The sequence below is a fragment of the Argopecten irradians genome, chromosome 12 (assembly GCF_041381155.1).
Source record: "Argopecten irradians isolate NY chromosome 12, Ai_NY, whole genome shotgun sequence".
Classification (NCBI taxonomy): Eukaryota; Metazoa; Mollusca; class Bivalvia; order Pectinida; family Pectinidae; genus Argopecten; species Argopecten irradians.
The window spans coordinates 1,657,366-1,676,153 of NC_091145.1; the positions used below are offsets into that span (position 1 = coordinate 1,657,366).

General features: G+C 34.8%; 2 protein-coding genes across 3 annotated transcripts in view; both read left to right on the forward strand.

Annotated features, from left to right (window-relative positions):
- Positions 1–18,788, forward strand: part of LOC138336129 (synaptotagmin-1-like) — a 44,589-nt gene that overhangs the window by 14,321 nt on the left and 11,480 nt on the right. The window contains exons 7-8 of one of the 2 annotated variants that reach the window (XM_069285443.1): positions 4,225–4,354; positions 7,694–7,822. In XM_069285443.1, coding sequence (XP_069141544.1) covers positions 4,225–4,354; positions 7,694–7,822 — 259 coding nt within the window. The remainder of the gene's footprint in view (positions 1–4,224; positions 4,355–7,693; positions 7,823–18,788) is intronic. The other variant, XM_069285444.1, reaches the window with a different exon arrangement.
- Positions 530–2,415, forward strand: LOC138336128 (uncharacterized protein KIAA1958-like). Its single transcript, XM_069285442.1, has 3 exons — positions 530–1,295; positions 1,576–1,688; positions 1,861–2,415. The coding sequence occupies exons 1-3, from the start codon at positions 614–616 to the stop codon at positions 2,206–2,208; spliced, it is 1,143 nt and encodes a 380-aa protein (XP_069141543.1). The 5' UTR covers positions 530–613; the 3' UTR covers positions 2,209–2,415.

Sequence of the window (18,788 nt, forward strand, 5' to 3'; positions counted from 1 at the left end):
CCACTAGTGGAATATAACCTTCCGGCGTTTTGATTGGTGGAGAAATTGACCTTTGACCGGTACTACTTTTTCTACCCCACGTGATCAATGTTTACGTCGTCTGCTTTCAACGTCAACATCATGGCTGCGATGGACGAAGATTTGGTCAATATTGGCGACAGAGTGAAGCTATGTGACGGGGAAAGGGGAGTAATCAAGTCTATTTCAAAGGCAGACACTAATTATGGTTTCGACCGATTTGAAATTCAGTTTGATTCAGGCAAAATAGCAACTGAAGCCCGGTATCGGTTCGACGTCATACCGTCATGCCCAGGTCGCGACGTTACAATATCACAAACTAACGTTAGATCTGTCACGATATCGGAAACCATTCAGAGTACATTAACACCCCCAGTTGATAAGCCCCATGATCCATATTTGTCAGACAAAGATTCATTAGAAGATTTTGATGTTGACAGATTCATTGCTTCAGAGGTCAACAAAAACACTAAGAAAAAAAACTGATATAGATATGAAAAAAGTACGAGATTTTTTTCAGAGTGTTTTCAAGGAAAACAGGCCATTAGAATCGATTCCGCCAGTTCAGCTGAACAAGTTACTTTGTATCTTTTTTATGAATGTTAGAAACAATCATGGAAAGGAATATGAACCTGCTACCATTAGAAACATGGCATGTAGCATTGATCGGTATTTGAAATCGAAAGATTACGGCAAACAACTAACAACAAGTGTAGAGTTTTCTAAGGTAATGGAGGTTATCAAATCTAAGCAAAAAAAGCTAAAACGAGAGGGAAAGGGAAATTTAGAAAAGAGGGCTGATGCTGTTTCAGACAAAGACATAGATAAATTGTATGACGTAGGTCAACTTGGTTCACACAACCCTGACAGTTTGTTAAGAACAGTTTGGTTTCTAAATACTGTGCATTTTGGCATGCGAGGTGTTACTGAACACAGGGATATGTGTTGGGGGGATATTAAGCTATGTAAAGATTCAGAGAATAATGAGTACATTGAATTTCGTGAACGGCAAACTAAAACAAGGCCTGGATCAAATCCTAAGAATGTAAGGGCCGTCCCCCCGCGCGCCTGGGCTACCCCTAAAACCCCATCATGCTGCCCTGTCGCCACTTATAAGGTCTACCAATCTCGCCGTCCGCCAACATACTGCCATGATGATGCACCCTATTATATCGCCACTAATACAAACATGGACAAATCTAGCAGGTGGTTTAAGTGCCAGCCTGTCGGCGTAAATAAACTGGGAAGATTCATGACTACAATGGCAGAAAATGCAGGTAATATTTTATGAATTCATCCTAAACTTCCATTATAATAAACAGCTGCTGTCAACAAAGTAACAAAAACTAAGCCCCGCCCCTTTCAGATTGTACACAGGCTATACAATGTATTACAGTGTGTACTGAAACAGTACACGATGTCATGTTGCATTTCAAAATTTCACACAACAGGTCAAGGTCGATTGTCCTGGTTATTTGCACTTTAATACTAAAATGATTACTGAATTATGACCCGTGATACAGGATTTTTCAATATTTGCAATAAAAATGTTTTTAGGCTTGACGAGCAAAACAGGGGGAAATGGAAAGCGCCTCACGAACCATAGCGCAAGAAAGTATCTTGTACAGAAGTTGAATGATAACGGGTTGCCTCCCAATCAGATTATGCAGGTATTAATAAATATTCTTGTACGTTAAATAATAACAAAATGTGTGTTTTTAATGCAGACTTACCTTTATTTAAGAAAATACATCCCATCACAAATATTTCGGTACAGTAGGGCTACTGTAACTTTTTTACGAATCACTTGCATATTTTTGCATTTTTTTTTTATCCTTTCAGATTTCCGGACACAAGAACATCCAGAGTATTAACAATTATTCGACAATAAACTCAAACCAACATAGGACGATCTCAAGAACATTGTCGAACGCGCACTCAGAGCAGATCGGTCAGCCAGCAAACAATCCATCATCCGGCCCCCGGCCATCATCACTAGTGTCATCAAACGGTGATGTTCAACTTCAAAACGTATCAAACAGACCACCATTACCAAACACGCTCCCGTCATTGTTTTCGGGACCCATTAATGGTGGATCTTTCACAATAAACATCAAAAACAAGTCCGTGTGTACTTGTAGGAAACGCCAAAGGCCAAGGGTGCTTTACTCCGACAGTGACACGGACTAGAGTGGGTTGAACAATCCGCGCGGGAAAATTACGTCACATGCCAAGGCCACACAACTGTTAAATTTGCGCGCATATAGTCCCCGGTCAATATGATTTAAAGAGAATGAAATGACTGGGTTTCGGATATCAAATACATTTAATTATCATTATTTTATAGAAATATTTGTGTATTATCAATTATTAAAGTAATAAAAAATAATTACGAAATTGAATGTTTTGCATATTAATTAGTTTCTGTATCATACAGGTTATATCACTACGCCTAATTTGCATACGGAACTCTAGTAAAAAAACGTGGGCCTATTGTCACGAAAAACATTGTGGTAGAAACAGGTCACACCACTCGCAACTATTGGATATTGAATTAATTTCCCTCTCGTGAATTATTTTTTAAAAGTTACAAAAGACACTCGCTAAAGCTCGTGTCTTTTGTAACTTTTAAAAAATAATTCACTCGAGTGAAATAAATTCAATATCCAATAGCTGCTCGTTGTGTAACCTCTATATATCCTACAGACTGATTTCATATCAAACAGAAGTATTTATATCCTATAGACTGATTTCATATCAAACAGCAGTATTTATATCCTACAGACTGATTTCATATCAAACAGCAGTATTTATATCCTACAGACTGATTTCATATCAAATCAGCAGTATTTATATCCTACAGACTGATTTCATATCAAATCAGCAGTATTTATATCCTATAGACTGATTTCATATCAAGCAGAAGTATTTATATCCTACAGACTGATTTCATATCAAACAGAAGTATTTATATCCTACAGACTGATTTCATATCAAACAGAAGTATTTATATCCTACAGACTGATTTCATATCAAACAGCAGTATTTATATCCTATAGACTGATTTCATATCAAACAGCAGTATTTATATCCTACAGACTGATTTCATATCAAACAGAAGTATTTATATCCTACAGACTGATTTCATATCAAATCAGCAGTATTTATATCCTACAGACTGATTTCATATCAAAGCAGAAGTATTTATATCCTACAGACTGATTTCATATCAAACAGCAGTATTTATATCCTACAGACTGATTTCATATCAAACAGCAGTATTTATATCCTACAGACTGATTTCATATCAAAGCAGAAGTATTTATATCCTACAGACTGATTTCATATCAAATCAGCAGTATTTATATCCTACAGACTGATTTCATATCAAAACAGCAGTATTCATATCCTACAGCCTGATTTCATATCAAAACAGCAGTATTTATATCCTACAGACTGATTTCATATCAAACAGCAGTATTTATATCCTACAGACTGATTTCATATCAAACAGCAGTATTTATATCCTATAGACTGATTTCATATCAAACAGCAGTATTTATATCCTATAGACTGATTTCATATCAAACAGCAGTATTTATATCCTACAGACTGATTTCATATCAAAACAGCAGTATTTATATCCTACAGACTGATTTCATATCAAAACAGCAGTATTTATATCCTACAGACATATCTAATTTCCTTGACTTAGTAAAGCATTGTATGGAAAATTGAAGTTAGCACATTTTCTTTCTAAGGGTTGAATTTCAGGCTGTTTTACTTGCTTTTTGCAAGTAGATATACCAGAATAGCAAGTGAAAAAATATGCACTTGTTTAATTTAGCAAGTGGTTTTTATCATGGACAACTGTAAAAATGGCATAATGATTGTGAAAAATTGTTGTATTGGAAAATATGGGGACCCAGTTCTTACTAAAATGTTGTTGATATACATTATGTACCTTTTCACCTCACATCATCATACAAAAATAATTGGTTTGATATCTAACAAAACTGTAATTTAAATATGGATATTTAATTATAAGTAAAAATGCATTTTAGCAAGTACAAATTTAAGGCACTTGTTATTTTTAGCAAGTGACAAAAATTGTAAAATTCAAGCCCTGCAGTTTCTGTTTGAATTAGTTTGTACATTAAGAACTAGAATAAATGTGCCTCTATCTGTATCATTAATATCACACAGACAGGTGATTTTCCATGCTATTGACGAAGACAAGGACAGTGGGAACGAGTCTCTGGGACAAGTAGTCATCAACTTGGCCGACTTTGATCCTGACCAGGGCCTGTATGGATCCTACAAACTGGCTGACTTGGTAAGGATCACTCCTAAACATGTCTGTCCTGGGAGTTGAGTTCTTCTGTCTTACCTCAAAGACGGTGAATGCTTCTTTTTTCCTTACCCTGTGTGAGCATGTGCAAAGATCTTGTGTAGCTTGTCTTTACCCTAGAGTGAAATAAAAAAAAATCTCACACAGATAACATTGCAGATATCCCTATCGGGGTAAGAGAAATTAAATTCTACCCCATCGTACGAAGATATCTGCACTTCTGAGGAGGGTAAGATTTTTCTGTCTTACTCAGGGCAAGACAGCTAGCCTGCACCCCACTAAGTGACGGCCGACGGTATCCCCACCCCACTAAGTGACGCTCGACGGTATCCCCACCCCACTAAGTGAAGCTCAACGGTATCCCCACCCCACTAAGTGAAGCTCAACGGTATCTTCACCCAACTAAGTGACGGCCGACAGTATCCCCACCCCACTAAGTGACACCCGACGGTATCCCCACCCCACTAAGTGATGTCCGACGGTATCCCCACCCCACTAAGTGACGGCCGACGGTATCCCCACCCCACTAAGTGATGTCCGACGGTATCCCCACCCCACTAAGTGACGGCCGACGGTATCCCCACCCCACTAAGTGACGGCCGACGGTATCCCCACCCCATTTAGTGATGGCTGACGGTATCCCCACCCCACTAAGTGAAGGCCGACGGTATCCCCACCCCACTAAGTGAAGCTCAACGGTATCTTCACCCAACTAAGTGACGGCCGACAGTATCCCCACCCCACTAAGTGACACCCGACGGTATCCCCACCCCACTAAGTGATGTCCGACGGTATCCCCACCCCACTAAGTGACGGCCGACGGTATCCCCACCCCACTAAGTGACGGCCGACGGTATCCCCACCCCATTTAGTGATGGCTGACGGTATCCCCACCCCACTAAGTGAAGGCCGACGGTATCCCCACCCCACTAAGTGACAGCCGACAGTATCCCCACCCCACTAAGTGACGGCCGACGGTATCCCCACCCCATTTAGTGATGGCTGACGGTATCCCCACCCCACTAAGTGAAGGCCGACGGTATCCCCCACCCCACTAAGTGAAGCTCAACGGTATCTTCACCCAACTAAGTGACGGCCGACAGTATCCCCACCCCACTAAGTGACACCCCGACGGTATCCCCACCCCACTAAGTGATGTCCGACGGTATCCCCACCCCACTAAGTGACGGCCGACGGTATCCCCACCCCACTAAGTGACGGCCGACGGTATCCCCACCCCATTTAGTGATGGCTGACGGTATCCCCACCCCACTAAGTGAAGGCCGACGGTATCCCCACCCCACTAAGTGACAGCCGACAGTATCCCCACCCCACTAAGTGATGTCCGACGGTATCCCCAACCGACTATGTGATGGCTGACGCTATCCCCAACCCACTAAGTGACGCTCGACGGTATCCCCACCCCACTAAGAGATGCTCCACGGTATCCCCACCCCACTAAGTGACACTCGACGGTATCCCCACCCCACTAAGTGATGGCCGAAGGTATTCAAACCCCACTAAGTGATGGCAGCAGTATCCCCACCCCACTAAATGGCGGTGACGGTATCCCCACCCCACTAAGTGACGACCAATGGTATCCTCACCCCACTAAGTGACGGCCAACGGTATCCCCACCCCACTAAATGACGGCCGACGGTATCCCACCCCACTAAGTGACGCCCGACAGTATCCTCACCCCACTAAGTGACGCCCGACGGTATCCCTACCCCACTAAGTGACGCCCGACGGTATCCTCACCCCACTAAGTGACGCCCGACTGAAATCGGGTAGACTATGAATAGTCTTAAACATTTTTTTTTATTATTTTTGAAAATAACAGGGGCAGAAAAAGGATAATTCCCTACCTAAATAGTAGGACATGGAAATCTCTACCCTCGGAGGAGATTCACGACTGTCTAACCTGAGGCTTGCCAACAAACAAGTTGAATGATGTTTAAATATAATCCATCAAAACTGCTTAATTAATTTCAATTTAATCCAATGTACTCTTTGCATTCAGACAGTTTTTCATCCTTTGTACACTTGTGCAAGTTGTGATTTTTTGTATCGCTTGCAAAGATAGTTTGCGAAGGCGATATTATGGTGTTACTTTTCCAGCGGCGGCGTTGTCATCAACATTTCACTTTAAAGTTTTGCATTTAGCTCTGTTTCACAAAAAGTTGAAGTCCAATCCTAACCAAACTTTAAACATAGCTGAAGGACATCATTATCATCTCAACACACCTAATTATTGCAGGATTCATTTCAGGCCGTGGGATGCAGAGGCTGTGAAACTTAAAGATGCTCCACTGCTGACAAATGGTATTTTTTCACTATCAAAAACAGGAGCAGACGATTTTGTATTTTTCTTCAGTTACAAAAGTTACTTACTTTACACCATTACCACCATTGAAAAGTTTGAGCTTCTAATTTTACTTCAAGTTAAAAATATGAAAAATAATTAATTGCATCCCGAAAAAATTACGTGGCACTATATCCTATATGGAATGAAGTAATGATTGCGCATGCACCAAAGGCGAAATAAATTATCTTATGTTATTTTTTTGTATTAATTAGGCATATATATACACGATTAAACACCAATTATTGTTCAAATGATGAATATCATTTATGCTCTGTCGGCGGTGGAGCATAAGGAGGCTAAACTATTTATAAAACTTGACTTCAAAGTTTTGTGTTTAGCTCTGTTTCTCAAAAACTACATATCCAATCCTAACCAAACTTTAAACATAGTTAAAGGATATCATTATCATCTCAACACACCTAATTCTTGCAGGATTCATTTCTGCCTGTGAGATTCAGATGCCGTAGGACATAATTATGCTACAATTCACTTATCCTTCCTTTTGTTTTACAGATGTTTTTAAATATTCCATTGTGTGTTAGGTATAGTTATGTAATATTTCAACAATGCGGTACGGGCGATAATTATAATTACGCGTAATTCTTGTGTTTTGGTTTGTTTTAGTTTTGTGTCCTATTAACAGCCAGGGTCATATAGTAGTAAAGAAATATCTCAAATAAAATCACAAATTGGTTTTAGAAATAACTGATTCTGTTTTCTATATCAAGAAAACTAAGAATTACTCATGAGATTCGATCTGAATTGATAGAAGCTTTCCTTACAATAATTTATATCTTATTCTAAACTGGGCTAGGCTATCAGTATTATTAATAAGCCCTATACTTTTTCGGAGCACTTCTAACTAAGTGAGTTTCTGTAAATATGTTGTTGTAATAAATTAAGTTTTTCTTTGATAAATTCTTGTTGCTAAAGCATAACTCATTGATGTTTTACAGAGGTCTACGAAATGTTTACGGAGCAAATGGGCCCAGCACAGTGTTATGCAGGAGTTCCGTCAGTCTCTCGCAGCTCATGCTCAAAGCAAGACTCCTAAAATATTGTACGGCCCTCACGCTGGACAAACAGTATGTATATATTTATACTTTCTTTATACTGTAAACCAAAGTTTTTTCATGACGATTTAATTTTGAGATTGGGACCTGTTTGATTTTATTTCTTCTTTAATTGAAACAAGTTTACTGTGATTTGTTTTCACAATTTTTCGTTATATACACCCAATCAAATCGCCTGAGAAAATCAGTAGGTTTACAGTATAAAACACTGTACCAAAAACATGTCACCACTGTATGTGTTCCACATATATTTTATGTATTTTTACTATGTTTCATAATGACTTTAATTTATTGAAGGAATAGATTTTTATTTTGAGTTATAAGGGTATAATGATAATGGAGCACGTGTAAATTATGTAACCCTGGTGAAGCCGGGTTACATAAAATTTACAGCTATTCAAGTAAATGAATTTTATTTATTCTCGCGGCAGTTGCATATTTTTTATTAAAAAACCCATCTTTTTTTCTCTCCTGTCATCGTCAACAAATTCCATTGAACAGCTGATTGGAATCGAGTCATTCATATGTTCCCACCAAAAGTGGGGTCATGACCCCACGTTGCTATGCCATCGACTATTCCCGTAACAATAGAATCGCCGCGCGTGTTGTGCTATCATATATATACACTGATAATGATAATACTAGAAAGCATAGTTATTGAGTCCATGTCAGTGCAAACTGTAAATATTAATTTATGAATTGTTTCTTACCAAATTTTGGCAAACTGTTTTCTCTCTCATCTCATAATTTCAGCAAGGCACAAAAAATGATAAATAATGATATTTTGATATATATTTCTGAGCTGAGAGAGTAGACAATTTTTTAATTAGCCGACACATTAAAATCTAACCAATGATCAGATCAGGACATTCAAGTAAAAAACAAACAAAATAAAAGAGATACATGTACTTAAGTATTAATGTAAAAATAAAAAATTGTTTGCAAATTTTTGTGAGAATCTGCTATGCAAAAAGCCAAGGGAAATTAAACAGATAGTGATTTCAATGCTTATATTTAATTTTGTAGTCTATATAATTAAATAATTGATACACTTCATTGTTCAATGTACGATTCCCATGATTTTTGAAGTGATTCTATTTCCAAATCAGCAAGCGAATTAAAGTCATTGTATCTATTATATTGTGACGTCATGCATATGATACCATAGATTTTTCTCGACATTCTCAGATTTTTTTCATAGTGGTATGGATGGTCAATCAGAATGTCAAATAAGTATGAAAATGCCAAAAAAAAAAGAAAGAAAAAAACAAACTCAATTACCGGTATAAAGGACAGAATGGGGATATATTTATTGTGTATTACTATGTGTGTGATAAATTCTGTTTCAATACACAACATTTAATTGTCCTCTTTTTACAAAACTAACTTTACATACTAACCTCTGATTCTCCTTATGGTACAAATTTACATCAATCCTGAACCATAAATTATCCACAGTACAATGTATGTTGGAGACATTGATGTGCCTTTAAATCATTTTTAAGATATTAATAATAATTCTTAAAGATGCTCCACCGCCGACAGAGCATAAATGATACTGATCATTTGAACAAAAATTAGGTTTAATAATGTATATGTATGTCTAATTAGCACAAAAAATAATATGAAATTATGTATTTTGCTTTTGGTGCATGAACAATCAGTACTTCATTCCATATAAGATATAGTGCCAGGGATTTTTTTCGGGATGCAATTAATTATTTTTTATATTTTTAACTTGAAGTAAAATAAGAGCTCAATTGTGGTAATGGTGTAAAGTATGTAACTTTTGTAACTGAAGAAAATACTCAATTGTCTGCTCCTGTTTTTGATAGTGAAAAAAATATCATTTGTCAGCGATGGAGCAACTCTTAAAGTGAATAGTCGGGCAAAGGAAGGCTTAAGTCGATTAAAATGGTGTTAATATATCCAGTATAATTTCTTATGAAATAGAAAAATAAAATAACCTGTCAAAATCGCTCTGCACGCGAAGAAATTAATTTAAAGTAAAGGAATCCTAAAACGTCCTCCCGGCTGCCTATATCCGTGTTGACATTCCCATGCAGCCTCGCTTTCAGAATTTATTTTTAGAACAGTGTTGAATTTATATGGGGCTTTCCATAATTTCAATGGTCTAAACTTGACAAAGTAGGCACAATTTTATCGTCATTTTGATATGTAAGGACTTTTGGAAGGCCAATGAACGCATTTATACTTGTTTTCATTGCCCGACTATGCACTTTAATTAATTGAACAAAGGAACTAGAATAATTATTCCATAGCATCCAATTAATGAAATAACAAATGTTATGTCACCAAGGACAGATTAGATTGTTTATATATACACTACATGTATCTGTGAATTATATTAATTGAAACCAAATCTTCTCTATGATTTTTAAGTAGTAAACTGACCCATGTATGAGAAACAAATTTTGGATCAAAGTCAGATGAAAAATAGGAGTTGTCTTTCTTTGCTCATTTACCAATTGTAGAGTAATAAGTGTCATTATATTTGCATGTGATCTGACCATTAAGTCAAGTTTTTGTCTAGCTGCTGCATGTATTTAGAATTAGAGTTATTATTAATTATAAAGTGATTTCTGCAGGTATATTTTCATCTAAGCATACAACGAATATGAATGATATGAATAAAACAGGATTTTTAGAGTGCATAAATTATTGTTTTGTTCAAGAAAAAATAGCATGGCAAAATGCCTAGTTATGGCACATATAACTTTATTGTCTGAATCCTGTAATTTGATATTTGCTATTTTAAATGAACTGTTAATTGTGAAAATTTGAAAAAATTTTCTATGCTATCTACTTTTACATTTATATGCGTGTAATGTTCTTTTGAATTAACTCAAGCTTGATTGAAGAAATTCAATAGATTGTTTCCAATATGACATGCAATTATCATAAAACATAAATCTAAATGTAGGTGATGAAATAATTATAATGTAGATGTTAAAATTAAGATTCTGAACATAATAAATAAATTAACAAATATTATGTTTATATGTGTAGATGTACCAAGATATAGAAATTTTGAAATGAAATGAAAATAAATTATGAAACGTGATATTAAGTTGCAATAGACATTTAGATATCGATATATAGACTCCGAAATCTTATTTTGTGAATAAGAAGATCACCAATTATTGTTGCGTAGTATTGTTACCTGATGATTGATTTCTATATCTTTTTTTAGTATCAGATTGTTTCCAATATGACCTGCATTTATGATTGATGTTAACATTATGTTAATGTAGGTGTTGAAATATTTATAGTGTAGGTATTAAAACGTAAGTTACTAGATTATACACAAAATATGCAAATATACAGCCAGTTGGTTTTATGAATTGCCTCCCTTTGTACTGTACTGCTGAAAATGTGTTTGCTTTATAATAAGTAGAGCAATTTCTTACTGTAATCTTTGTTGTGTATGTACACATACATTATACTTAATCTTAAGATCAAATGATTTTGTCACATCCTAAATCTTTACTGAGTTTTCATTTTAAAAAAGATTCACAAATAAATCATGTAATGAAATTGTAAACTTACTTTGCTCATTTAGTTCCATTGTATTTCTCACAAAAAATATACTTATGAAAACAGTTTGACCCAACTGATTCACTTAGCTTCGTTATTTTTTTATTTTTTTTTTTTGCCAATTAGTTATAAAAGGGCATTTATGAGATACTAGTTGTTGTAAAAAAAAATCTCCTATAAACTTTGCATTGGAATGGAATTTTCTCTAGTTTCTCTTTCACTTTTTATTAGTTACTGTTGCCATGGAATATTTTACAACACAGAAGAGTTCCAAACTTAAAGACAGTATTAGCTCCTCTCCTGTGAAGATAAAGGATCAAATCAGTAACATGTACAGAAGCCATTACCAATGAAATGGATATCTATATTTGGGAGCAGTTGTAAAACGCTCACAATAACTTATATTTATCTGCTGGTGATGTGCTGCTTCCACATGCAGACATCCATTATTTGTTATAAAAAACAAATACCAAATTTGTGATGTGTAATAGACAGGAATAGGGTACGCTGAGAAAATTATTCAATTAATGTTTATGCAACACATATATGATGTCATGTGACTACCTGAAGGAACGATAATTGCATTTTGCATTTGTAGACTGTTCTTGACCTGCGGAGTACCTGGAAATTTCATGTTTTTGGTGCATAGGGTCATGGTTAAAACAACAAGATGTTCTGTTTGCTGAGATGAGCACTTTTTCTGAATTTTATTTTTGTCTGTATGCAGTATAGCATTAACTACGATGCATATAATTAGATTTATCAGAATGCGGGTTGTGCTGATGACATCAAGGTCATATTGTTATACAATATGTTTATACATGATATATATATATATATGATATATATAGTAAAAATCCAATGGTTCCTTTCGAAGGTATTTAAATGAAAAAAAGAAAAACTAAGGACTTTGTTATGATATGTATTATTATATATTAGTAGACAGCATATCAATTGGTAGGAAATATAATATGTTAAATCTTAATTAAGAAAGCAATAATAATTTCAGCCAAGATTACTAAAAAAATAGCATGTGCTTGTGTTTTCATCATTACTTCTCAATTTTTATGGAAGCTTTATTATACACATATTCGTTTTTCACAAATTTCAGTTGAGATGTTGATGTTTCCTAATGGTATAGTGTTTTATTTTGTTAAAATTTCAAGTTGAAATTATCAAATATGATATTTAGAATTGATAGCCAAGCCAATGAGAAACCAGAAAATACTCTTTTTTTCTTAAACCTCTTTGACATTAGATCTGGAATTAAAAAAGGAATTAAAAAAGTAAAGATAACAAAAAAATTAAACTAAATAGGTCCTTATTTATTGTTTTATTTTGATGTTATCAATCAAAACAACCAAATATGTAATTTTGCAATCATTTTTATGATTTTTAATAACATAATTAATGATTAAGTTTTGAGATTGATGAAAATTTTGCATTTGAAATTAAAGCTAGTATATATAGTGAATGTTTGTGTACGGGCAGATGTAAAAACAGCGGTGGTCTGAAAGTGTTACACAGTGGGTGTCATTGGTGTATCGGCTCGGCCATATCTAAATATAAAGATTTTCTTTGGTCTGCTGTCATGTCTTTGTAAAGAATATTGCCTATTGCATAATATTCATTTCCATTGGAACAATTATCAAACAATGCAACTCATTTACTCCAACGTACTTGCTCACCTAGCATAATGGTCCCCAACAAAGGCAGGTTAGAAAATATGGCACCGTGTTGCAATCTGAGATGACAGGATTTATTTTCTACTTTTCTTTGTCAAGTGTGTAGGATATTTCAGTTTTCTCTGTTGGAAAATGTTTGGGATTTAAATTTTGTTATTAAAAATTCTAATTTATCACAGTAATAACAAACAAAAATAATGGAACTTGACTGGTGTCAGGGTCGGACTTTGACTGTGGTGATGTATAGATGTGGTATTTGTCAATACAAAGATCAAACACAGTCATAAATCACAGACAATTTAATGGGTTTTATGGTGGTAGGAAATAGGTGTTGGGGTAGGAATGTGTTAGTGGTTGGATTGAGACGGGTCCACGGACCTGTCACTTACAGTCATTATTGATAAGTAATAGTCAGCATACATTTATACACACCTTTACTGCTTATACCACTCAATACACCAAAATTATGTTTTCTGAAAAAATAATGTTTCTATTTTCTGAACACTTGTATTTAATAATTCAATGGGGTAAGAAATTTTGGAAAGCAGAAGCACAAGAACTGTCGGATTTCACATCAAAAAACACTTTTCCTTCTAAAAAAAAATGTCTGTATGTTCAATTCTCGTGTCCTGAAATAGTGGCAATGAAAAAACAATCCATAGATATATAGATTTTTTTTGCTGTGTTTCTTGAGACTTTTAACGCTGAAATTTATCTGTTCTGGATTAATGACTCCACTCTGTTCGAGAATTATAGATAGTACTGTAGTTTAGAATTACTAGTTAAATCCCTTGAAATGTTTTCAATACAATTTCAAGGCAGTGTTGAGTGTAGATTTCCAAGCTTGCACCCGCTGACACACCAGGTAGTTGTTAGTAAAACGTTGCAGTCGAACCTGTAATCCTATGACTTGCCCAAAGTCTTTTTGTCAGTGGTAAATTGCTGTATACTCTGATAAGGATTTCTCATTAGCACCAGGCCTAGGTTATCTGCTCTGCCATTGCCTGGTTAATATGTTTGGTAGGAGCTTGGGCTACTTTAAATGTTTGAATCTACTCCTGAAATCAATACATAGTATCAGTATTTCTGGAATACTTTAAATTAATGTCACAATCTCTGCCGTAATAGTGTACGATATTGATATTAGGCATGGTATGATTGGCTAGTCGATCTAGTTTGTAGATTTTATTTTGATTTGGAAATTTATGTGTTCTGCTCTGAACAATGTTTGTGTGTATTCCTTAACTCTGTTTTGACAAACATATTATCATTTGTCATCTATGTAAAATAGGCATCAGGAGTCATTATCTAAAAGTTCATTTTACATTGGTTAATGAAGTAAACTTACCTATGTTGGACTAGGTTGTACAAAAAAGAACATTGTAGCTGTTAAAATTTTTATATTAAGTGTAACTTCATTAAAAGTTTGTTCAAGTAAATGTTGCCTTTTCAGCTTCTACTAAATGTTGAGCAATTATAGCTGTATGTGCTGAAAAATTGTGTATGATATTGTCATTATATGTTTTATAACAATTCTTTTCTACATAAACAAATGATTATATACAGATGTGGACTAATTTGAGAAATTATTTCACTAATGCTCCTTCATAGTAGTCAATCTAATCTCCCAATGTTTCTATTAAAACATTCTCCTACACTGACGTTTTTTCCCAGCCCTCATAAAGATTGGATTCAAAATTCAAAATGACAAATTTTGAGTAAATATGAATTAGCTAAATCAAATTAATTCCACTTAAACTTCAATTACTCTTTCAATATTCATTAGAAGGCGTTAACCGAGAGCATTTTCTCATGTGAATATTTCTGTTACATTTTTTACCATAATTCATATGTAAGAATGCTGTTTTTTATTATCTTGGCTGGTGGTATGGGGACACCTTGTCAAAGTGTTGAGAATCACCTTGTGTGAAAATAATACTTAATGGTATCGGACACACATGTTGCTCTACAAAACAACCTGTCCTACCCCCACAGTACCATTCTCCTCCATTAATTAATAACATCACTGGTTAGGTATCCCGCAGAGAAACTCGGACCAAACCTAACAGACTTGTTCTCTGGACAATCCATCTTGTACCTCATAATTGTCAACATTTTTGTATTTTCAATTGGCTGCAGACCTTGTAAAGTATCTAACTGTCTAACTCTATCTTAAAGTGGGCAGTACAATATGTTTTATATATTGACACATCATCTCTCTATTTTGAACTCAAGCCATGCTTTAATATATATTCTTTTGTGGCAGCACCAACTATTTTAGACATTTTATTGCTTTTCTTTGTCCTTGAGACAGAACTTAAAAATTAAAATGCACATTAAAAAGCTACCTGTTTTGTGTCATATATCAAGTATGTAACACAATAAGCGTATGTAAAAAATAATTTTACTAATAATTGATGCTGAAGAGTTCTGTGCTAGAGAGAAATACCAAACTAATTACATTTCCATTGTATAATTAGCTGCATAAAAAGCTGGAAAGTGATTAATCAAGGGTACGGCTTAACATGTCTATGATGTAGGTCTATGTAGATGAGAGTGATCACATTTCTACAAATTACCTGATAAGCATCAGCTGGAATACACCAACAACACAATTGTAATATTATTAATGTTTTCTCTGTAATTACTTAATATTAATCACCACCATACTCTGCCGGAGTAATTAGCAGGTGTAATAGATATCTGTAAGTAATACTAGATTTGCAACATAAACCACTACAAAGGATTTAAATCCTCATATTCGAGTGTAATGTTTACCAAAGTGGGCTTCTTTTCGGTGACGCTATCACCTCAAGGTTTTTGGCTTATTTTTTGTTGACAAATAGCTGTAACGACTTTGTCAGAATCGTTTCAAAGACTCTTTGTTTAATTTGGATAAATGTATGACAGCCAGGTTTGTTTACGACTCCTTTTGGTACCTGCGCTAATGTTGCAAGAAGGGTTGTGGCTTCAGGCTTGATTTAGCTTGTATCATGTCCAGTGTTATATTTCAGGCCTTTGTTTTGTGGCCATCGGCCTCCATTCAGAGTCACTGAATTGAGGCACCACTTCGAACAGCTCTGTAATATGTGTCAAACTTGCTGATGGTCTTGTTGTCTTGACTTATGACCCATCCATAATACAGTTCTTTATTATCCTGAGAAGAACATTTTGCAGTATTCAAAACTACCCGGTTGTGGAATTGTCTTCAGCAGTTCTATCACATGTGTCAAACTTTCAAATTAGGTGTTGTGGCTTCAAATTACAGACCTCCAGTTTGACCAGCCAATACAATATACTTGGATATAAATATCTTGAAATTGTAGTCTCCAATAGAGAATATCAGGCCTACCTCCATTGCTACGGACTAATTGTCATGTAAATAAGAAAAAAAAAATAGATGCATTTTGTGTTACTGATAACACCACAAATTGTTATTTTCATTTTAATTTCATGTTTTAATTCAGATATGGTTTAAATATTTTATTGTAATAACAATACAGTAATCAACATAACAATAAGAATTCCAAAACAATTATCATTATATTTTGTAATTTGAATAAATATAACCACATTGGATAATAATTCATATTCAAAAAGAAGAAAAAACCTGGTGAAATCAAAGTGCCATTGCAGTTAGAATGTAATAAATTAGTTTTTGTGAGAGACGAACAATAATAGCGTGTGTAGTGTTACTAGCTGGGTAAGCTATTAAACCACCGTGGAGGAAGAATCAGTGTGTAATGTAAATCAATTTCATTAATGGTTCAAGTATAAATGGAAGAGAGTGGTGTCAGAATACCACTTGTAATGTTATTTCTACCCCTTCCATTGTAACACTGGCAAACTAACATGCTTGGTGATTTTATACAATGGAATGCTCTTTTTGGGGTCATCGAGAATGTGAACCGAATGACAGATTCGAATTTATGTTCACTATATCGTTATATTACAAATATATATTTGCTGATGTTTTTCTTCACATTGAATTTAATTTATATATATTTTATGGTGTTAATGGTTTTGTTATTCATAAATCATTGTGTACCCTATCCACGTTATTATTAGTCCATTAACAGATATACTTGTAATGCACATTATCGTGATGGGGTTTTAGGCGATCCAAGTTGCTGTTACAACTTCGCGTCACATTTTTATATTTAATATTCTACACCCAGCTAATCACTGAACTCGATGTTGTTCCGACGCCGGTGATGACATACCTATAGTATACTGAAGAGATAAATGGATTCATGGGATAGATATGTTTATTTCTCTTTTTGATATTTTAAAATATTCACACGCATTCACATAATTAACTTCATTCAATATGCACGATGTGAAAGATTGACACACTGCGAACTGTTTTAAAGCTGTCAACGAAAACAAAAACAAGCGAAAACATCCCCGGTTACAGTATATTTGTTTCCATGTCAAGCCGTCCTCATTTATTTCAATAATATGTGAAAACATACTCTAGGAAGCGCAAGGTATTAGTCATCTCTCTGTTCCAATACGATTTTATTTATGACTAATATGTGTCTTGCTGAATTGAATTTGTGAGTCAAGTCATTCCTAAATACATATATTACAAGGTAAATTGACCTCACACTATCGATTACATTCAGACATTCAATGATAGTGTTTCCTTAAATGTTAAGTTAATATCATATATATCAGCAGTATGGTTAAATGTTAGGAACTTAAAATGTTATAGACGTTCTTCCGTAATGAAAATAAAATCCAAAGTAAGACTGAACATTGCTTATAATTATGGGTATTGGTTTCTGATTAAAACATCTATAATTTTGTATTTCCTGGTTGTTTCTGAAGGCTTTGGTATGGTACAAAGTGATATAATGTCACCGACAGTGATACTGTCTGTCAAGCTTTACCAAGGAACGGGGCGTGTCTAAAAGGTCCATTGGTGAATGGAGGATATATAACATGCTATGAAATAGTGACATTTGCTTAAATCATTTGATGCGTTGCTGATTTCGGTACAACTAGCATTTGTTATGATAATAGGTGTTGCTGATTTCGGTACAACTAGCATTTGTTATGATAATAGGTGTTGCTGATTTCGGTACAACTAGCATTGGATATGATAATAGGTGTTGCTGATTTCGGTACAACTAGCATTGGATATGATAATAGGTGTTGCTGATTTCGGGAAATTTTATATGACTACGAATTTACTTACTTATTTCGGTACATTTGATATGACATTACAGTTATGAAAATTATTTTTTTTTCTGATTTCTTTAGCATCTAATATGATTAACGTTACTTGTTGTAGTATCATACTCCAGGCATACCAGCTTACTTTGGTACATCCGCGACAATAAATCGTATGCGAAAGTAATAAGTTTACAATAGTTATGGATTTCATAAAGTATCATTGATTAGTTAATTGATTTAGTTAAACGTGCTTTAGTGATGAAATCTGAAGTTATATAGTGATCTCAAATCATAGTAACATTTACAAAAATTGAAATCAAAATTATATCACAACATATGTATCTAAAATGGTGTCTGAAGACGTGATTCGACATGGATACGAATGAAACAGTATTCCATGAAGTACATTAATAATAAAGGGTATTCCCTATATTCTTTTCGAGAAAATGATGTAACAATTGAGTTTTCTTTTGACAATTCGTTTCCTCCAATATGTTCGTTAGATTATTTAAGTAGAGTGGATCTCAACATATGATTAGTGGAGGTTTCAACTT

Excerpts from the sequence above, each read along its gene's own strand:
- LOC138336128 (XM_069285442.1), top strand. The coding sequence starts at position 614 with ATGAATGTTAGAAACAATCATGGAAAGGAATATGAACCTGCTACCATT. Across the intron at positions 1,296-1,575 it reads TACAATGGCAGAAAATGCAG|GCTTGACGAGCAAAACAGGG; the intron begins GTAATATTTTAT and ends AAATGTTTTTAG. Across the intron at positions 1,689-1,860 it reads CTCCCAATCAGATTATGCAG|ATTTCCGGACACAAGAACAT; the intron begins GTATTAATAAAT and ends TTATCCTTTCAG.